The sequence below is a fragment of the Trachypithecus francoisi genome, unplaced genomic scaffold (genome assembly GCF_009764315.1).
Source record: "Trachypithecus francoisi isolate TF-2019V2 unplaced genomic scaffold, Tfra_2.0 Lachesis_group5, whole genome shotgun sequence".
In the NCBI taxonomy this organism is placed as follows: domain Eukaryota; kingdom Metazoa; phylum Chordata; class Mammalia; order Primates; family Cercopithecidae; genus Trachypithecus; species Trachypithecus francoisi.
In genome coordinates this window covers 113,272,837-113,295,248 of record NW_022681470.1, presented here as the reverse complement: position 1 = coordinate 113,295,248, position 22,412 = coordinate 113,272,837, and the positions used below count along the sequence as shown (strand labels likewise).

At 42.4% G+C, this 22,412-nt stretch overlaps 1 protein-coding gene across 1 annotated transcript in view; it reads left to right on the top strand.

Annotated features, from left to right (window-relative positions):
• FNDC7 (fibronectin type III domain containing 7) overlaps positions 1–21,152 on the top strand; it is a 30,598-nt gene extending 9,446 nt beyond the window's left edge. The window contains exons 5-13 of the mRNA XM_033196573.1: positions 142–399; positions 3,616–3,870; positions 5,648–5,905; positions 6,473–6,727; positions 8,569–8,823; positions 10,946–11,206; positions 15,171–15,200; positions 19,780–19,848; positions 19,932–21,152. Of these exons, the coding sequence (XP_033052464.1) occupies positions 142–399; positions 3,616–3,870; positions 5,648–5,905; positions 6,473–6,727; positions 8,569–8,823; positions 10,946–11,206; positions 15,171–15,200; positions 19,780–19,811 (1,604 nt within the window). The 3' untranslated portion in view covers positions 19,812–19,848; positions 19,932–21,152. The remainder of the gene's footprint in view (positions 1–141; positions 400–3,615; positions 3,871–5,647; positions 5,906–6,472; positions 6,728–8,568; positions 8,824–10,945; positions 11,207–15,170; positions 15,201–19,779; positions 19,849–19,931) is intronic.
• Positions 21,153–22,412: the final 1,260 nt, after the last annotated feature.

The window sequence follows — 22,412 nt, the reverse complement described above, 5'->3', positions numbered from 1 at the left end:
AATCCCAATTTTATGCTTTGAACACTTGTAATTATCCAGCTACTGGGTATCTTATCCTCCAGGCTCTGCAACATTGTCATGCCAACTCTTACTTAGTTTGTAAGGCTACTACAAAATCTTAATTGTTTCTCAAAAATGTAGGTCCTCAGGCCCCTGCCAACATTCAAGTCTCTTTCGATAGTGGAGCTCTGAAGGCATCTTTTTCATGGGCACTGGCAGAAGGAGCTTTCAATTATACTGTGATGGCTTTGAGTGACTCTTCAGAGCTGACCTGCAGCACAGCTTTCAGTTCTTGCACCATCTCTTCCCTCCAGTGTGGAACTGAATACTTGATTTCAGTTTCAGCAAGTAATGATGCTGGATCTAGCAAATCATCTTCAGAAGTGACCCTGAAAACTGGTATGTAAACAAGAGTGAGATTGCTGTAGGACTTGCAGCAGTGACTGCTGTAAGGGAGACATTCACTGACAATGTTTCTGAATACTCTGGAAAAGATGAAAATGAAAGCCTGGTCTAAATGAAAGCATTGAGTTGAACATTCTCATGAGTTTGAATAATACTGATAGCGAAGCGAGATATTGTGTATTGCAAAAAGCACTTTTTGGGAAATTAGGAGGCCTGGTTTCTATTCCAGATCTTTCATTAATTAGTTTTTTTTCTTTTTCCTTTGTAAAGCTGTGAAAATTCTAAGATCTGGTTTGAGTTGTACACAGCTCTAACTGTGCGTACAGATAACTGCCTCTTCTTTACATCATGTCTCATGTCCTAGGCTTGGTGGGAGCTGCCATTTTTTTTAAGATAAAGATAGGATATTTCTAGTTCTGAATATGTGTTTAGATATTTTTCCATTTTCATTCTTATCAGAGAGATAACCACATACACATGTGGAGGTTGACTCCTCTATTTAGAAATATCTATGTGTCTCGGGGATGGAAACTAACACTTAATGAAACTAACACTTAATGAAGACCTACTATGTCTCTGGCGCTATAAGTATATTATTTCATTTAAATCTCATGATAACTCAGTGAGGTGGGTTCTATTATCTCTTTTTTTAGATAAGAAAATTGAAGCTCAGAGAAGTTAAATAATTTTCCCAAGGGCACACTGATAATAAGCAGTAGAGCTGAGATTCAAGCTGCTCAAGTTTGCCTAATTCCAATGCTTAAAGCCAAAGAAAATGTCGACAATTACAATAATGTCTACTTTATCTCACAGTCAGTTATGTCATTCTAAGTTTAAGAAGCTTCTGAAAAGGAAGAAAAGGAGCTATCACCAAGTTGATGCACTCCATTCCACAGGAAATAAAAATAAAGCTATTCTTTCAGGCCTGCACTCTCTTATAGTTATGTTAAATTAAGGTCAATGATAACAAACTTGATGATTTGGCTTCTCTTTTGACAACTGTAATTTAATGTGAATGGTACATTAGAAGTGATTATGAGGACAAGATAGTGGAGAGTGGGAGAAGGGAGAAAAAAACACTTTCAAAAGCATAGCAGTTCTGAGTTAGGCAGTTAGGCATTTAATGCAGGGGAGAACCATGCAGTGTTTTTTAATCTTGGACGCACATTAAGAGCATCTGGGGAGCTTTTATAAAACCCCAATACCCAGGTCCCACTTAAGACCGATCGGAGTTGCTGGGAATAGAATTTGGATGTGAATAGTTTGTAAACGCTCCCCAGTTGATTCTACTATGCAGTCAGGGTTAAGTGCCATTGAACTAGTCCTTCACACTTACAGGTCCAGGAGGTTCTAAGGCAGTTTGGGTATGACGCAGTCATGATCATGGGGATGACCTTGACTAATAATAAAGTAATATTATTATTTAATATATTACATATTATATATTATATTAAATATATATAATAAAAGAACTATGTTTACAAAGTACTATGTGTTTCCTGGGGCCCAGAAGTATGTAATATATTTTGGGAAGATTTCCACTAGTGAAAACTAAAATTTTTAAAGCTTAGCACTTGAATGAACAAACTTTATTTGAATTCATTCTTTCAGAAGATTTTGTTCCATCAATAAATGAGGCATTATGTGGATAAATGAGGTATTGCCTTAACACAGAGAAACAGTCAATATTAACAAATCAATACATGCCTGCTTTTGACATAGTCTAGCATTTATTGTGTGAGATCAATTTTAGGACATCTGAGAATGTCTCCTGGGTTTGTACTGAGTTATACATACTATTTGATTTGTTCCTTATTTGTAGCATCTAGTATCTTAACTCTGTGCTTAAGATGCTCCCTGGAGGGTGTAATGGGCATGAGAATGTATTCTGTCATTCAGTGCATGAGAGGCTGCAGTTAGAAGAACTTTCCAGGTTGCACATGGTGGCTCATGCCTGTAATCCCAACACTTTGGGAGGCTGAGGCGGGTGGATTGCTTGAGTCCAGGAGTTCGAGACCAGCCTGGGCAACATGGCTAAACCCTGTCTCTACAAAAAAATACAAAAGTTAGCTGGTCATGGTGGCATGCACCTATAGTTCCAGCCACTCACGAGGCTGAGGTGGAAGGATCACCTGAGCCTGGGAGGCAGAGGTTGCAGTGAGCTGAGATCGCACCACTGCACTCCAGCCTGGGTGACAGAGCGAGACCTTGTCTCCAAAAAAATTAATTAACTAATTTAAAAAAAAATTTAGGCTTGGCGCATTGGCTCATGCCTGTAATCCCAGCACTTTGGGAGGCTGAGAGAGGAGGATCACTTGAGGTCAGGAGTTCAAGACCAGCCTGGACAACAAGGTGAAACCCCGTCTCTACTAAAAGTACAAAAAGTAGTTGGGCATGGTCGTGCACACCTGTAGTCCCAGCTACTCAGGAGGCTGAGGCAGGAGAATCACTTCAGCCCGGGAGGTGGAGGTTGCAGTGAGCCGAGATCACATCACTGAACTCCAGCCTGGGCAACCGAGTGAGATTCTGTCTCAAAAAAATAAATACATGAAATAAAATTAAAAATAAATTTAAAAAATAGGTTTTTTAAAAAAGAACGTTCCATGCTATGGAGGCTTTACAAATAAACCCCCAGAAAGACCCAGCTCCATTCCTTTCTACTTATGTGATCTTGGACAACTTACCAACCTCTATAAGCCTCAGTTTCCTCAACTCTAAAATGATGATATTTGCTGGAAGAATTAGAGAATATATTAATATAAAACACAATGAATGATATCTGTATTTTAATCTCTAAAACAGATAACTTCTGGGATATTCATTATTCCACTCAAGCCAGACTAGCTTCATCTCTGGATGAAGTCAAATATTTCAACAAATAATCTAACAATGAAGAATTTTTATGTCTTAAGATGACTATGAATCTCTGATGGCTCACTATTTCAAACAATATTTCATATAACAAGAGAATGTGACAGGTCATTAAAATTTGTTGTAGTGGTTTGGGGCCTATAACATAGCCTTTGGTCCTATAAAGAAAATCTTCTAATGCTTCCAGTGCACAGTTTTGTATTTTGTGCACCAAATTGAATCTGTCACGAAGCTCAGAGTTGCTTATTTGGGTTGTACTGAAATCTTGGATAATTGCAAACATGCGAAGAAAATCTCCTGCAGTAGTCTTATGTTTGCTTATTATTGATCATTTCCTAGTTGCTTGTGCACCTGGAAGAGTGATGATCCAAGAAGATCCCCCCGGCCACCTGTCTGTGGCTTGGTCCATTGTAGATCTGGGTGACTACTATGTGGTCTTTGTGAAGAGTGATGACGGCTTGGAAGTACACTGCAACACATCTCTCACTCAGTGCAATTTCTTATCTGAGTGTGGCTTCACCTATTTTATTAGTGTTTTTGCCTATAACAAGGCAGGGCAAAGTCCTTTGGGTGACATATTCAATTATACCACAGGTAAGTCCCATTTGATACTTGTCAAGGGAGTTCTGAGATCGCTAACCTCAGCAGCAGAATGGATCACCTATTCCACTTATTAACTTACCACCTGGGAGTCATTCTAGGGTTAAGAACAGAAAGTAATCTCTTATCTCACATTCTTTCCAGACTAGGGAATCTTGGTTTTGTGGACCCAAGCGTAACTAGAATGCAAAGTTTGGGAGTGAAAAAAGGAGGAAGAATGTAGTTGTTCAACCTTGCTCTGAAAGATTGAACTCTCCACAAAGATGTACTCTGTGAGTGTTCTAGCATGTGCTGCTGCCAAAGAAGAGGCAGTGCCTCCATTTCAGGAGGTCACTCTTTCCCTGAGACCAAGATAGACATACAATGGCCAAGATGCTACATAGTGTGGAGGACTTTGGAGTAGGACACGTGGGTTTACACTCTAACTTGACCACTAATTCATTCCTTCACTGAGGGTAATGATGTCCACCTTGCTAGTTCCTTAGTATTCTTCACTGCAAAATGGGACAAATCATGAGAACATGAATGTGAAAAGGTCTTGTGTGTGATAAAGCATGATGTGAATATTTTTATTAGCATCACAATTGCTGTTGCTATTATCCTCCACTAGACTTGTATCTTGTACAAGGCAGGAATTACGTCTTATTTATCTCTTCATCCTCAGTGCTTATAATAGTGTGATCAGCATATGGGAGATGCTCAAGTTTTGAAGAATGAGTGGAGTGATTTGAAATTAAATAACTACATTACAAATAAGAATACTCTAACATAATTATGTAAAAGTCTAGCTGAATTACAGTAAATTTTGCCAGGATGAGGGATCTAAATCATTGGTGCCTTTGGAATGTGGAATAAGAGGCCATCGATAAGGTCCTAACACAGGAGGGTCCTCCAGAGTGGCCTTGAACTGGATCTTGAAGGATGAATGGAAATGTAAGTGGGGCAAGAGCATCCCAGGGAAACTCCAAGCTGGGTCAGACATTTGCCAGTGGGGCTCTTTAGGGTCTCTCAAGACCTATCCATATGCGGCCAGGCACAGTGGTTCATGCCTGTAATCCCAACACTTTGGGAAGCTGAGACAGGCAGATCACTTGAGGTTAGCAGGTGAGACCAGCCTGGGCAACATGGAGAAACTCCGTCTCTGCTAAAAATACAAAAATTAGCTGAACATGGTGGCATGTGCCTGTAATTCCAGCTACTCCGGAGGCTAAGGCATGGAAATCACTTGGACCCAGGAAGCCGAGGTTGCTGTGAGCCGAGATCACACCACTGCCCTCCAGCCTGGATGACAGAGCAAGACCCTGTCTCTTAAAAAAAAAAATCTACTTATATAACTATGACCCCCACACCCCAGTTTTATTTGGCTTAGTGTCTGGAAAGGCTGACAGGATCTGAGAAGTTAGACTACATATGATTTTACCAGGCAGAAGAGGGGAATTGCTTTCCAGTAGAGGGGTCAGCAATTTTCTCTGCATAGAGAACGAGGGTGCACGTGGCATGGGGGAATTGAAGAGTCTGGTGTGGCGGGGAGTTGGGGGAGCACAGCTGAACCTTACAGCTTGTGATGACCTTGAATGTCATGCTGAGGATTTACCCTCTATGCAGTGACAATTAGGCCAAGATTGGACCTGGACAGACCCATAGGGGGTCACTGTAGTCATTAGGGAGGGCAGTGGCCGAGGCTCTGGGCATGGGAGGTCAGGACTCAGTGTCCCCCCTGGTTGCATTGCTCATGATGGGACCACCATTTTCCCTCTGCTCCTGCTTTCAGCTCCCTGTTGCCCTAGTGACGTTAACCCCGTGTTGGTGTCCAGTGACAGAGTTGAGATTGTCTGGTCTCCTGTCCGTGGTGCCGAACTGTATGAAACCAAGGCTGCAGATGGGTACAACACGGTTGAGTGCAATGACACTGCTCCTGCATGCACCCTTTCGGCTCTAGAGTGTGACACCAAGTACAACATCACGGTGTATTCATTCAGTGAAGTCCGAGGCAGCAATATGTCATGTACTCCCCAGTTCATAACCACAGGTAAGGCACAGCTATCATTCCACTCACTGCTGTCTGAATGATTCACCCCAGCTGTGAGCCTCAGGATGGGCATTCAGTAAGACCAATAAAAAGGTTAAATCCCATTAATCAATCTTTGTGGGGACCAAGACAGCCACTGTTGTACGAAGGAGAGTCAGAGGAGAAGGCAGAAGAGGAAAGTGGAAAAAACAAAAACAAAAGGGGAGACCGTGGGGAGAGTAGAAGTTTTTGCCCATGATTACTCCAGCCATTCAGTTCCTCCTGTCTTTGAGGGTCCTGCCTGTACTCACACCATGAAGATGTGTAAATATGTTTCTTACTTACTTTTGCTTTTGGAGTTCACAATGCTCTTAAACATTTTCCAGCTATTCTAATACTATATGAACCCAATGCCCAGTGTTAATGTCAATAGTTGTCCACGCATAGGCACTATGTAATTTGGCCTGCATGCATGACGTGGTTGAAAACTATGATGATCTCATTGGGGGCAAAATCAATTTTAGACCAAATGGCACATGTGATATTTTCGACTCATGCTGTTTCAATTAATACTCTAAAATCTCTCAGCTCCTTGCAGTCCTGAAATAAAAAATGTTTCAAGGGATGCATTCTCAATGATTAACGTGCACTGGCGATCCACTAATGATGATGCTACTTACACTGTGACTGCCCAGGGGGAGAAAGGACTATATCAGTGCAGCAGCATGGGAGAGTCCTGTACCATGCTGGGCTTGCCCTGTGGCTCAGTGTTCTCTGTCACTGCTGTGGCTGAAACACAGGCAGGACGGAGCCTGCCCAGCTACAGTGTGCCCCTGGAAACAGGTATGTAGCAACCACCAAGCCTGAATGTTGACTTCAGTGGGGTCCTTAGGAAGTGTTTCAAGACATGAACTTCCTTATTTAATCTACCCTCAGTGCCATAGAAATACATTAAACTCAACTGTTTCAAAGAGTCCTGGTCATAGAAAATAAAATTTTCAATATTTTACAAGTTCTGTAAAAATATCCTCAAGACTAGTATATCCATTCAGTGGCATCGGAGAAGGAATACTTACTCATTCTGCAAAACATTTATTTTAATTCATATTCCCCTATGATATAATCTATCAAAACAGCTAACAAATGAGTAGCCAAATGAGCTGGGTTGTTGCTGATTTCTTTGGCTCAGCCCTTTCAAATTTTTCTCTTTAAAAAATGCTTTCTGACTTTCAGTTTCCTGATAGGTAAAGGGGAGATAATGGCCTCACAGGGTGGTTATGAGTATTAAGTTGACTAATGCTGCAAAGCTCTTAGCATAGTGCCTTATGCATAGCAAGAGCGCCATAAAAGAAAACTATTATTACAGCATAGCATTGTGTATGAATGAAACGTGGCAAATCACGTCAGTCTTTGGACATTCGTTTTTTTTTGTTTTTTGTTTTTTGTTTTTTTTTTGAGACGGAGTCTCACTCTGTCGCCCAAGCTGGAGTGCAGTGGCGCGATCTCGGTTCACTGCAAGCTCCGCCTCCCGGGTTTACGCCATTCTCCTGCCTCAGCCTCCCGAGGAGCTGGGACTACAAGTGCCCGCCACCTCGCCCGGCTAGTTTTTTGTATTTTTTAGTAGAGACGGGGTTTCACCGTGTTAGCCAGGATGGTCTCCATCTCCTGATCTCGTGATCCGCCCGTCTCGGCCTCCCAAAGTGCTGGGATTACAGGCTTGAGCCACCGCGCCCGGCCTCGTTTTTCTTATATACAGTGATAGACGGCACTTTGGCCTATAAAAGTTGAAATACCTAAAAAAAGAAACGAGCAGTAAAATAGAGACCATACAAAATACTGCATACATGAAGCTCTTAGGCATCCTATATTCTGGGTAATGGGTCCCTGAAAAATCAGGATGGCTGGGTTATTTTAGGCAGCTAAGAAATCAAACTTTTATATCAGTGATGTACTATAACATTTTCAAGAAAGGCAAATTATACTTAATTGCTAATGCTATGAAATGTTCTATTGGGAGAAGTGAATGCAACCGTTACTTTGAAATTTGCATTTCAAAGTATTTTGAATTGTTGAAGATGGGCCGAGAGTGGTGGCTCACGCCTGTAATCCCAGCACTTTGGGAGGCTGAAGCAGGCAGATCATGAAGTCAAGAGATCAAGACCATCCTGGCCAACATGGTGAAACCCCGTTTGTACTAAAAATACAAAAAAGCCGGGCATGGTGGCACGCACCTGTAGTCCCAGCTACTCGGGAGACTGAGGCAGGAGAAAAGCTTGAACCTGGGAGATGGAGGTTGCAGTGAGCTGAGATTGTGTCACTGCACTCCAGCCTGGCGACAGAGCGAGACTCCATCTCCGTCTCAAAAAAAAAAAAAAAAAAAAAATGTTGAAGATGGGGGCAACAAAAGATTTCCTTCTTATTCTGAAAAAAAAAAAAAAAAAGGTGGAAACCTTCAACAGCCAGTTGGTGCAATGCATTCTTGGGGAAAGCACCCACTACATACAGTGAATGTTACATGACGCATCAGAGGAGATGAACACAAGGAAATTTTTTATTAACAATGGAAAGTTGGGGAATGTAGGATATTGAGTGAAACACAGGCAAAATACCATTCTTTGTCATTTTTCACAAATAATCTTCAGTGGAAATAAATCTCCAATTCTTTTTCTTTTATCCCATTTAAGTGCCATGCTGTCCAACTGGTCTGACAGTAACTCAAATCACCCAGTCAGTAATCAACGTGAGCTGGACTATTGGGAGAGTGGCTCAAACCCATGTGGCAGTGCTGGAGTCACACACTGGACAGTCTAAGTGTCACACTCATCAAAACTACTGCCGTCTGGGATGCATCACATGTGGCATCAATTACACAGTAACATTAAAAGCAATTAGCGCCACGGGGTTGACTGCGGATTGCTCCTACCAAAGTTATTTCTCTGGTAAGTGAACTTCAGCTCTACAGTAGCAGTAAGGACTTGACTATCATAAATCCAGGCATAAGCCTTTCCTCCTCATTTAAAAAGATGCTGCATCTCCAGCTAGTTTGCATTATAAACTCAGATTACTTTCTAGAATGGTTATAGTTTTCCCTTTGGTTAGGAACCTCAAAGCTTCAGAGGCTTCTATTGTAGTTGGTGAATTAACTCCCCTAATAACAATGTTCAGGCCTGCTTTTTCTGAAGGGACCATGTATCTTTATATGACACAGCTACCTGCAACACAGAGTAACTCAGCCTGGCAGAGTTTTCTGGAAGCATTAGATCACACATTCTGTTTGGTTTGCGTTTTTTTCTTCTCATTATTATTGTGCTACTACCTCTCTTTTCTAAGCTTCTTCAGTTCCTTCAATGGTTTCTTATTTCAACAGGCGAAGAGAGCAAAGGCATCTGTCTACTGACAGTATTGTACCTTGTTCTTCACAAAGACCAAACCATTAGGGAGTAGCGGCGGAAAGTAAAAGCAGTGCAAGGTTACCAAACAAGATTTCTCTTGCATGATTCTAATCCACTGAAGTGGCTGCTTGTAGCATGGTTTTGAAAAAACTCTTGAGGATGCTTCCTGCACTTAAGGTGAAAGAGTACAATGATCAGTTACCTCGGCCTGGGGCATGGGATGGAAGAGTTGGAATATAATTTTGGCATCCCAGAGGTAGTAGAAAGAGTCTCAACTGGGAGTCAAAATTCGACGTGGCTTCTTATAAGCTGTGTTGACTAATCTTCCCTGATTCTGTCTCCTCATTGAAAAAGACAGGAATAGTAATACTTTCCTTCGAAGTTGTTTTGAGAATCAAAATAAATCATAACATGAGAACATTCAGAACATGCTGCACGTAGGTCAGCTGGTGTGTACTTTCTTTTGACCCATTATCTTGTATTAGATTACTGCCTAAGTTCTCACCTTGATATGCAGTTCTCACCTTGATATGCAGTTCTCATTGCTTATTCTTTTAAGAAAAAATCAAGTAAGCCTGATTATAATAACTTTTAAAAATTATAAAGTAGGATCTTTAACTTAGTTACTAAGGAATCCATTTGGTGCCCTTATTGCCACCTAATGTGTGGCTCGCTCAAGGTACTTAGAAAAGAAAAAAAAATACTAATCAGTTACCACGGATGAAGCATGGACCAGCAAACTTGATCACTGGCATGTTGTATAAATGGCTGCACCCAAAGTGTCATGCTACTCAGCTCGGCAAAATTGGTTCTTCAATTAAAGCTGAATGCAATTAATTATATTTAAGTTTAATGCCACCAAAAATCAAATGAAACTAGGGCATTATGAGGGATCTTCACAAGGATTCTGTGCCTTTGACTCACAGTTTGAGTCATGTACAATATGTATCTGCCAATTTTTGGACCTTTCTGATTTAATTGTTCTACATTAAAAATTCATACCTCACACCACCTTCACACATGGATTTCTCTCTCCTTTCTCCCTTTCTTTCTTTTTTCTTTCGTTCTTTCTTCTTTCCTTCTTTCCCTCCCCTTCCTTTCTTCCTTTCTTTCTTTTTTCTTTCGTTCTTTCTTCTTTCCTTCTTTCCCTCCCCTTCCTTTCTTCCTTTCTTCTTTCTTTCTTTCTTTTTTCTTTCTTTCAGGATCTCACTCTGTCACCTAGGCTGGAGTGAGTGCTGTGGCACCCTCATAGCTCACTGCAGCCTTGAACTCCTGGCCTCAAGCCATCCTCCTGCCTCATCCTCCCAAGGGGACCACAGGTGTGCACCACCACAACTGGCTAATTTTTTTTTTTTGTAGAGTCAGGGTCTCCCTGTGTTGCCCAGGCTGGTTTCAAACTCCTGGGCTTAAGCAATCCTCCTGCTTTGGCCTCCCAAAGTGCTCAGATTATAGGCATGAGCCATCATGCCTGGCCACCCATGGATTTCTGATTATGTGGCCCACCATGGAAATAACTTGAGTACCCCTTCCAATCTTGCTCTGATCTAACCAGTAATTAATCCTGTTACTTAGAATAGTTTACTTATATTTTTTCCCTGCAGTAATCAAGGCCATTTTTGGATGATGGTGGAATAAAACCAGTGATTTTGTGTTTCTTTTTATTGGTTAGGTGCCTGCTGCCCTTTGGGGGTGAAATTATATAGGCTGGGCTCTAACGGCATCCGGATCTACTGGCAAGCCTCCAGGGGCTCTGCCAGTTACAGCACCGACCTCTACGGCTCCAAAGGCATTTTCACGTGCACCCCGAGTGCTGGCCTCAGTTTCTGTGATGTCACTGAGATACCCTGTGGGGATGTATACACTGTGATGGTCTCACCAGTTGCTGAAACAGGATTGAAGCTTACTTTCTGTCCAAAAAAAATATATTCAGGTAAAGCAAGTTATGACAGATTATCTAAAACTAACCCTGAACTCAGATCTGTGAATTAAGATGCAATCAAACTTATTTGCTATGTAGGAAGGGCACAGAGGGTATAAAATTTCTTTCTTTCTTTTTTTTTTTTTTTGGTTTGTTTTGAGACAGAGTCTCGCTCTGTCACCCAGGCTGGGTGCAATGGCACGATCTTGGCTCACTGCAAAGTCCACCTCCTGGGTTCAAGCGATTCTCCTGCCTCAGCCTCCTGAGTAGCTGCGATTACAGGCACCTACCATCATGCCCGAGTAATTTTTGTATTTTTGTAGAGACGGGGCTTCACCATGTTGCCCAGGCTGGTCTTGAACTCCTGACCTCAGGTGATCCACCCACCTCGGCCTCCCAAAGTCCTGGGATTACAGGCATGAGCCACTATACCCAGCTGAAGGTATAAAATTTCTATACAGCACAGGCAGATTCTGGCTGTGGAAGACCCCAAAATTCTCTGGAATTGTGATGCTTTATTATTATTTAATTTAGAGATTATTTTCCCTGTCCCACACTTCCCCTTCCTAAAAAGGACTAGGTGCTTGCTGCTTAACTAGTAGAGCAAATTTAAGATAATTTTCTGCTTTGAGATTTAGGGATAGATTTTTAACATAGTCTTATTGATAATATTGGAAATTAGGAAACTTGAACTTTTATTTGCACAGACTGAGAATTGTGACTGAGGAAAAATTAGAGGATCAGAAAAAATGAATTTATAAATCACAAGCCAGGCTTGGCAATATGAGTAGGCAGACAGTCTGTGATCACAAAACATGACTGTCAGCAACTACCACCTCACTAGAACTGGCAGGAAAACATTAGCAATTCTCCGCTCTGTGTTCCAGCACCTTCTGCTACCTTGCCCAGGGCACAGTCATACATTTTTCATATATTCCTAGAAGAAAAGAGATGATGAAGCCCTAGAATTTTGCAGATGAACACAGAAAAAAGAGTAAATATTGGCTCACAAACCCTTACTGATAGCCAGAATCTAAAATTTCCAATGATATGTAGGTGACAAGAGGTTCAGGATGGCCCTTGGTGATGGAAGGAGGACAGTTCCTCCCAAGGGGCTGTTCTCATTGTCCCTAGCTGTCATGCTCTGATTCCTTGTTTTTCCATTATTTGGTCCACAGGACAAACTGACCCAAAGCATAGTCCTATGGGAAGGGACAGGAATAGGTTCCTGGAGTAAGGATAAGCTTTTAGGAAGATGAGTCTACAGCTCAATAACAATACTGCATTATAACTGCATAATATTTTATAATTTGCCAACCAGTTTCATATTACAAATATCATTGAATGTTCAAAATATGCTATGCTGTAGTCTCAACATACTTCATTATCTCCACTTTATAAATAAGAAAACTGAAGCTCAGAGACTCCCAAATCTCTTTCTACAACTCTTCTCTTCTCCTGACCCCTAAATCCATATTCAAATTTGATACCTCCACCTGCAGGTGCCCAGGCATTTTAAACCCTTCAGGGCCAAAAGGAATTCCTGATCCTCTGCTATTTCTAATCTTCCTTCCACTGTCCTTGTTTCAGGCACATTAGCTAAAAACCCTGGAGTCAGCTTCTGTCTCCCTCACCCTCCATATCTAAGTAGTCTCGAATTCTTGTCCTGGTCACCTTCACCTTCATAATGGTTCCTAAATCCAGATTCTTCTCTTCATTCCACAGCTACTGCTATGCCTCAGGCCCTCACCACCTCTCCCCTAGACCTCTGCACCAGTCCCATCTGCCTGTTCTCACTCCAGCCTCTGTCCTGTTACCAAAGTTGTCATTCCAGGACACTGGTCCAATTGTGTTACTTTTATGCTTCCATATCTTCAAAACTTTTCCATTTCCCCATAAGATAACATTCAATCCTCTGGGCATGGTGTTCACAGTCCCTTATAACCTGTCCCTTGTCTGCTTATACCTGTACTGTTCAATAGAAATTTAATATGAGCCATGTATGAAAAATTTAGTTTTCTAGTAGTCATATTAAAAAAGTAAAAATTAATTTCATAATATATTTTAGTCAACCCAATATATCCAAAATACTATCATTTCAACATCTCATCAATATAAAAATTATTAATAGATATTTTATATATTTTTCATACTGTCTTTGAAATCTGGTGTGTCTTTTGTATTTATAGCACATTTAGTTCAAACTAGCCACTTGTTCAATAGCTACTTGAGTGTCTACTGTACTGGACAGATAAATTGGTTTTTTGTGGGGTTTTTTTTGTTTGTTTGTTTTTTATTGAGACAGGGTCTTGCTTTGTCATCCAGGCTAGAGTTCAGTGGTACAATCACAGCTCACTGCAGCCTTGACCTCCTGGGCTCAAGCGATCCTCCTGCCTCAGGCTCCCAAGTAGCTGGGACTATAGGCATGCCCCATCATGCTTGGCTAATTTTTAAATTTTTTTGTAGAGACAAGGTCTTGCTATGTTTCCCAGGCTGGTCTCGAACTCCTGGGCTTAAGCAATCCTCTCGCCGCAGCCTCCCAAAGAGCTGGGATTATAGGCATAAGCCACTGTGCCTGGCCTGAACAGAGAAATTCTAGGCTCATTCCACAACATCCATCCTGAGAGGACTCTATTCTCTAGTCTAGGCATCTGGCATCATTCACGCATGCCCGCTCCTGCCACACACACCTCCTATTCTATGTCCTGTTCTGGAGCTACTGCTGTGCTCTTCTCTTTGCCCAGAATTCCACCCCACCTCCACCAAGAGAATTCTACCAGCCCCAATTTTCCTTATCTGTGAAGCCTTCTCCAATTATCATAAGCTGAGTTAGCCCTCTCTCTCCCTCCTTTATCACCCCACAGCACCCTTATCTGTACTGCAACATATTACCGTGAATTGAATGTGTGTTATTTCTCCTAATAAGTGGTTATCTATTTGACTCCTAGTACGTAGCACATAACTGTTGCCTGATATATTTTAAATTTAAAAAAGAATGAATCAACGAATTTATGCGCCTGTGATCATACAGCTAAGTGAGTGATGGAAGTCTTTTGTTCTTTCTCCTGCTCCATGCCCACAATTTTACCCTTAGAGAGTCATTCCTCTGAAGGCTGGTTAGCCACGAGAAGTCCTTGTGAGTTAGACCTCAAGCTCTTTGTTGGGATGCCATCTCAAGCCTGCAGCCATTTCAGCTTAGTAACATTAGGTATCTAGACTCAAGTTAGGAAATCCTCCTTTGCTCAGTGTCCCTGGTAAAAGCCATACATTTGGGAGATGGTTTTTTTGGTTTTGTTTGTTTGCAATATCAGTGATGCTTTATTCTGATAATCAGGACAATATTGTAAATGACAATAACAACTAATATTTATTGAGTGCCATGTGCCAGGCACTGTTCTAAGGAGTTTACACGTATTAACTCAGTCTTTATAACAAACCTATCAGCTTGGCTTTTTTTTTTTTTTTTTTTTTTTGAGATGGAGCCTTGCTCTATCCCCAGGCTGGAGTGCAATGGCACGATCTCAGCTCACTGCAACCTCCACCTCCCGGGTTCAAGTGATTCTCCTGCCTCAGCCTCCTGAGTAGCTGGGATTACAGGTGTGCACAACCACGCCTGGCTAATTTTTGTATTTTTTGGTAGAGATGGGGTTTCACCATGTTAGCCAGGCTGATCTCGAACTCCTGACCTCAGGTGATCTGCCTGCCTGGGCCTCCCAAAGTGCTGCGATTACAGGTGTGAGCCACTACACCCAGCTGAGCTTGGTATTCTTATTCTTACTGCTTTTCAGATAAATTGAGGCACAGTGAAGTGACTTGCCCAGATCATACTGCTAGTAGTATCTCCTCTTATCATCCAAGTTCGTTCTTGTTCATTTTTTGGTTTACTTTCCTTTTATTATTTCTTAAGTTAAATCTTCACTATCTTAAATATATAAATGAATAGATTTTATTTTAAATGCTTGTGTTTTTATTACAGTAACTTGCTCTGGAAGTACACTTGGAATGGGTAAGTCATTTTTCTCATGGATAAAATAGAACAGGATTTTTGTTGCTCCATTTTGGGGTTACTTAATGAAGTCAGCTGACTTTTCAATTAGAAAGCAAATGCTTTCTTTCTTTGATACAAGGGGCTCCTGCTTTCTTATCCCATAACTTTTTCTCCCCATGATAGTGCATCCTCTCAGATTCCACCAGTTGAGATGAATTTCTTTGCATTCTGAAGTCTTTTCAGTATTCTAGGGTCCTACAGGAAAATGTAAATAGTTTTGGGAGGGGCAGCCGCTTTATCCCTCACACTTCAGAAAGTGATTCCCAGCTCAGCTGTACATTGGAGTCACCTGGAGAGCTTAAAATTAACTGATGTCTGGGTTCTGTCCCCAGAAAGTTTGATTTAATGGGTCTAGGGTGAGAGCTGGGCATCAGGAGTTGTAAAAGTTCCTCAGGTGATTCTGAAGTATAGCCAAGGCTAAGAACTGCAACTTTAGAGACATGCTTCTCAAACTTTTTTTTTTTTTTTTTTTTTTGAGGCGGAGTCTCGCTCTGTCGCCCGGATGGAGTGCAGTGGCCGGATCTCAGCTCACTGCAAGCTCCGCCTCCCGGGTTTACGCCATTCTCCTGCCTCAGCCTCCCGAGGAGCTGGGACTACAGGCGCCCGCCACCTCGCCCGGCTAGTTTTTGTATTTTTTTTAAGTAGAGACGGGGTTTCACCGTGTTAGCCAGGATGGTCTCGATCTCCTGACCTCGTGATCCGCCCGTCTCGGCCTCCCAAAGTGCTGGGATTACAGGCTTGAGCCACCGCGCCCGGCCGCTTCTCAAACTTTATTGTGCACACACATCACCTGGGGCCTCGTTAAAGCCAGATTCTGATTTGGTTGGTGTAGGAAGGGTCTGAGATTCTGTATTTCCACAAGGTCCAGGTGATGCTGGCGATGCCGAGGCTGCTGGTCTGACCACACGTGGAGTAGCCAGGTGTTAGAATCTGTTAATGGCCTGCAGAGAGCTACGATGTTTGCTCCTGGTTTGCATGAGTGGGTATACCCCGTGGAGACAGAGGGTGCTGAAAGGGCAGTTGGAGCAAAGAGAACCCTTACTTCCTCCTCGGTTTTGCTCAGGGATGATCTTGTCTAAGCTATTTCGGTTGCCCCGGCAGAGATAACTCTTGGCACGGCAGTGGAGATGAGCAAATGTAGCCATGAGTGCTGAGCCAGTAAGCAGTGTATGCTGCCTCATGAGGAGTCCTTGCCACAGCCTTTCAGGGGACAGCTTGGTCTGGGGCCTTGGGAAAAAAATCCCCTGGGAATATTATCAAGCTCAAACTACAGAACTTCCCTCCCGCTCACCCCTGCCCTGCCCCTGCCCTGCCCCTGCCCTGCCCCTGCCCTGCCCCTCCCCTGCCCCTCCCCATTCAGACATGGCTGACTTCGAATGGTATGAGTGTAAATGAAGTCTTCCTGCTTGTAAACCCCACTGGACAGCCTTCCAATCGGGGCCGGTTCCCCAACCACACCCCCTTCCACCGGCAGGAACTGGGTCTAGAGTCTCCACTCCCTATTCTCTGCCTGGGCTCCCTTCCTCTCCCAGTCTATTGCTTCTCTGAGCACAGCAGAATACACGCTTTTCAATTCCTGTCCCACCTGCAGGTCTGAAATAAGCACAATCCCTATTAATTTTTCAAGAGTTTTTGTTTTCTATGACTACAATAAGGAACAGACTTGGCTTACTGCAAACAAACCGTGAGGACACTTCTAATTATAGGAAAATCTCGCAAAGTACTAGAGACCATAAGCCCTGGTCTTCAGTGAAAGGTACATGGACCTGGGTCTGCATTCTTTAATCTGCATTTCCCTGAGACATAGAGCTGTGGTAGAAGTGTCCTAGGTCCCCAGGGGAGAGGAGTGGTGTGTGATATTTTGGCCTTCCCTATGATTATGTTAAAGGAAGAGTTTCTAATAAAAACAAAAACAAAAATTTTTTAAAGTATGAAAAGAAAGAGTTTCTATGTGATAACAAAAAACACTAAAGGTGGGGTGGCAAGGAGAGCAAGCATGGTGGCTCATGCCTGTAATCTCAGCACTTTGGGAGGCCAAAGCAGAGGATCACTTGAGCTCAGGAGTTGGAGACCAGCCTGGCCAACAAAACAAGACCTTATCTCTACAAAGTGTAAAAAAATTAGCTAGGCATGGTGGCATGTGCCTGTAGTTCTGCTGTAGTCCCAGCTACTTGGGAGGCTGAGGTGAGAGGATTGCTTGAGCCTGGGAGTTCAAGGCTGCAGTGAGCTATGACAGCACCACTGCACTCCAGCCTGGGTGACAGAGTGAGACACCAGCCTCACCAGAGAGCTTTTAGAAATGTACAGTCTTGGGCCCCATCCTGACCTACTAAATCCCCAGGTGATTCATGCATGTATTCAAGTTTGAGTAGCACTGCTTAGGTACTGCTCTCAAACTTTGCTATGTAATAGAATCTCCTGGACAGTTAATAATGAATGCAGAGGCCCAGGCCCTGGCCCCGTGAAGTGCCTCCATAGTTCCATCAGGTTCCCAGGTGATTTTGATACATGTGAAGTTTGAGGAGCACTGCTTTAGGTCACTAATCTTCTCTTTTCTGACCATCTAGGCTTCAGCTTACCTTCATCGTTCCCTTCCTTAGCCAGGGCTCAGTCTTCAGTCTGAAATCTGCCACTCTCTTCAAGTAGACACTTGTAGAAATCCTGTAGGAGTCAGGCACAGTGTCACACACCTGTAGTCCCAGCTACTTGGGAGGCTGAGGTAGAGAATCACTTGAGCCCAGGAGTTTGAGGCCAACCTTGGCAACATAGTGAGAACCTCTCTGAACCCTTTTTCAGAGAGATGCCCTCAACCCTATCTCTCTGAAAAAAAAAAAAAAAAATCCTGCAAGGCCCTCAAAAAACAACAGTAAACCAGATTATCTGAGGATTTCTAAGGTCATATAGAAGTCATGATATCTAGGGGGAAATTCTAAATTTCTGTCTTCAATTTCAGCATTTCCCCTCCCCAAACACAGGGCAAGTCCAATCAGGTCCCTGGGCTGACACTGGAGCCTCTGGATATGCTAAGGATAGCCATGGGTGTCTTGCTGGTCTAAGACTTTGGGTTTTCTTTGACTCTTGGAGTATCCTAAAGCTTTTCAAACTTTTTTTTTTTGAGACGGAGTTTTGCTCTGTCATCCAGGCTGGAGTGCAGTGGTGCAATCTCGACTCACTGCAACCTCCACCTCTGGGGTTTAAGTGATTCTTGCGCCTCAGCCACTTGAGTAGCTGGGATTACAGATAAGCGCCACCACACCTGGCCAATTTTTGTATGTTTAGCAGAGATGGGGTTTCACCATATTGGCCAGGCTGGTCTCGAACTCCTAGACTCATGTGATCCACCTGCCTTGGCTTCCTGAAGTGTTGGGATTACAGGCGTGAGCCACTGCACCGGCCATAAACAGACTTTTTAAGAGAGATCTGGATTCAAATCCTGCCACCATCACTTGCTCTTAGTCAAGTTGTGTAAATTCTCTCTAAACCTAGGTTTCCTCATCTGAAAATTAGAGTAAACAATAATCCCTCATAAAAGAACATAAGGATTAAATGAGAATGTAAACTATTGGACACAATAATAGGCTCATAACAACTACTTAATAAATGGTAGTTGTTAATTCATATTCAGTTTAAGCTCATATCACGTTCTACTATGTACCAATTATTAACATTTTAATGTGCTACTTCTAAGATATTTGCATTTTAACCTTGGTCCTCATAATACACTTCCTCATTGATTCTCTAACTGTGGTCCTGGGACCAAAAGCATCAGCATCAGCTGGGAACCTCTTAGAAACGCAATTTCTCAGGCTCTTCCACAGACCTATTGAATCAGAAATTCTGGGACTAAGGCCCAGCCTTCTTTGTTTGAACAAGCCCTCAAAGTGCTTCTGATGCATGCTAAAGTACGAAAAGCATGGCTTTAATTCAAGAAAGCTATTTCGATGCTGGAAATTTGATGCAATTTGGAAGGGAAAGGAAAAAAAAAACCGATTTGAGGTGATAGGGGACTCTAACAAGAGGTAGATAGATGGGAGGGGTTTGTGCCTGACATCACCATGAGCAGGGGCTGGGGGCATTCCTTCATCTTTAGGACTCAACATGTTTCAGTGTCACCTGCACATCCTGGGCAACTTTGAGGAATTTTCCTGTCTGTGACACGTTTAGCAGCTAAACAGGTTTATGTTCTCCGTATAAAACTCCCTGAGTCATTAAAACTTTGGAGTTCCCTGAGAAGCACAGCAAGTTGGCCTGGGGGTGGAAAGGAAAGTTCTTTTGTTTTGAACCAGCAGTCTGGGATTAAAGAGGCTCTGGGAGGGTTCATTTGGTGAAGCAGGAGAGAGATTGCTCTGATTAGAAACTGCTGATCAGTTTGAACACTTTGTCAGTTGTCATAGTTTCAAGTTTACTTGCTGTGAAGTGCTGCAAAAATAGTATTTCAAATCAAAATACACATAAAATCTCAGACACTGGTGCTTTTTAAGAAAATGTCTGCATATTGAATTCATCTTTTACTGCTTTCCTTCCTTACCCTTCTCAGTGATTTATAGAGGGAAGAGAAATGAAGAATGACAAAGTGAGCCCCAGATAAAAACAAAAATTTGACCAAGTGAGTAATGTAAATTGATTTTGTGTGATTTTATGGCAAAGTTTTTTGTCTTTGTTTAAAATGTTTTCCCATTTGTCTTGCAGAGTTGTCTGATTTGTTAGTGATTAGAGATGGAAAAGATCTACTAGAATATAGAATAAAATAATGCCTCTAGGCTAGGAAAAGCTCCTTTGGCCTTCAGAAGAACAACTCTGACTCTGCTTCCTAAGGGCAAGGTCAGGTGTGTCCTCACCTGCACAGCAGTTGGAGATCTTCTATGTGAGGACTCTGGAGAGAAATGGATCCAGAAATCCCCTGGATGGCTGCCAGTGTGAGTCAGCAAGCTGTGAGAACCCTGGAAACATGAAAGGTCTGCTTAGCAGAAATTCTTTCTTGCCACTTCACATCCAGACACACCACAGACTTCAACACATCCACTTCATGAGTGTTTTATTGACAACAGCACTTGCCTGCAGCCCCCTCAGGGGCTGGAAATGTTCACTCCCAGAAAGTCAAGCCACCCACATGCAGACAGCACTTATCCCAAGACAAACCTCCAGCAGGACTTCAGTATAGGTTGGAAAGCAGTAGCTGCCAGGGCAACCTGAGATAACAAACGCCCTCATCGCAAGTTAGGAGCAAAGCTGAGCTGCTTGCAGGGTTTGCTGAGCCAAAGCATCAGGTGATGTGACATCCATGGGAGCATCTGGGAAAGCAGAGCTGCCGGCCTGTTGCTAGAAGGATTGCAGTTATGCTTTTTGCATGACAGAAGATGTCAAATGGAGAGCCTCAAACTGTGGCCCACTGACACACAGGCATCTTTTGGGGGGGAGGACCATCAACTTTATTGGTCATATCTCCCACTCATACTGTAATTACTTTTTTCATCTTTGGAGGGGGAAGGCTATGAAATATAACATAAATCTCTCATACCTAAAAAAAAGTTTGTCCTTCAAATATCGGTAACCTAATTTAAAAAGTGTAAGTAGACTTGTATAATACACACACGCACATGCACACACACAGTTACAGTGTTTGTTCCCCAAACACATGGCTATGGAGCCAAGAATGTCTGTAGTTAGGAACAACCATAAAACTCCGCCCAGGGGGAGTTGGACCATGGAATTAGGCTTGAATTAAGCATGGAAGAAAGAACAAACTTCCCTTTCTGTTCTCTCAACTTCCTATCAATGTGCGCTGCAAGAGAGAAGTGATTTGCTTTCTCTATGAGACTGATCAGAAATATGTAATATGTCACTAATAAGAGATTTCCCCAGAACATCTGTACATGAATGGAGACAAGCCAAAGGCATAGATCTCTAAAAAACAGAGTTGGAAGCATCAGAGAGCACACCTAATACCGTACAAATACCAAGGCACAGAAAGTGAAATAGCCATCTGCCTAGCTAGGCACCTAAGGCTGAACTGTTTTGGTCAGAATGTCATAGAAGAAAATGTGATCCCCAGTGGGTAAAGATAAAAATCAGTTTATTTAACATGTATATAGCACAAACTACCGGCTTGTAAGTGCTCTCCATATACTCATTTTATTCTCATAAACACCCTACAAGCTAAGTAATAACATTATCTCCTTATACAGGTAGGGAAAAAGAAAGAGGCCCAGAAAGGTCGAGTAGCCCACCCATGTTCATACAGCTAATCAGTTCAAACACAAAGTTTCAGGGAGAGACATAAGTAGCATTGATTAGACCTGCTAATTCATGCTATCTTTTAGTTAAAATTTTAATTCTAATTATTATGGGTACATAATAGTTGTATATATTTATGGGGGTACATGTGACATTTTGATACAGATATACAATGTGTAATGATCAAATCAGGGTAATTGGGGTATCCTCAATTACCTCAAGCATTTAACATATCTTTATGTTAGGTACCCATGATATCTTTATGGAAAATATTTCTCTAGATTATTATGAATTAGTGATTGATTATTAGAAGAGATCTGGGAATAGGATAGTGAGTGATCTGCCCTAACTCAAGTGCTTGTACATTCAACCCTCAGTTATTTTGGCAATTTACCTGCTCTGAATTATACAAAGCAGCTTTTCATCCCTAGCCAGTGTTGGCAGATTTTGCCTTCCATTCTGATGTGTCACGTTTAGGGAATCCAAATTCATTTTTCAATTTGTTTAGGCAAGCAAACTAGAGGAGACGTAGAGAAACAGCTTAGCGAGCTTATGCAAAACTAGGGGAGCATGGGAGGACAGGCAATTTGGTACACTAGAAAGAGCAATGACCTTGGAGCCAAATGGATCCAGATCCTAGCTCATTTTGAGATTTTTCATGATTTATTTAACCTCCCTGAAACTCAGTTTTCTCATCTGTAAAATGGCAATAGTCATCTTGCTGGGCTGTTGCAAGGTTTGAGATAATATATTCATATTCAGCACACAGGTGCAATGAAACTGAGGTGTTTGAGGTCATACTGCTAGTAAGAGGCAGAGCCAGAATTTGTAGGATGTAAACCTATGCCTACGTGCAGTTAAGGCCCATGCTTGCTCCACTATTCCGCAATGCCAACAAGGACTCTGGCCTTCAGGAGCATGAGCCACAACGGCACC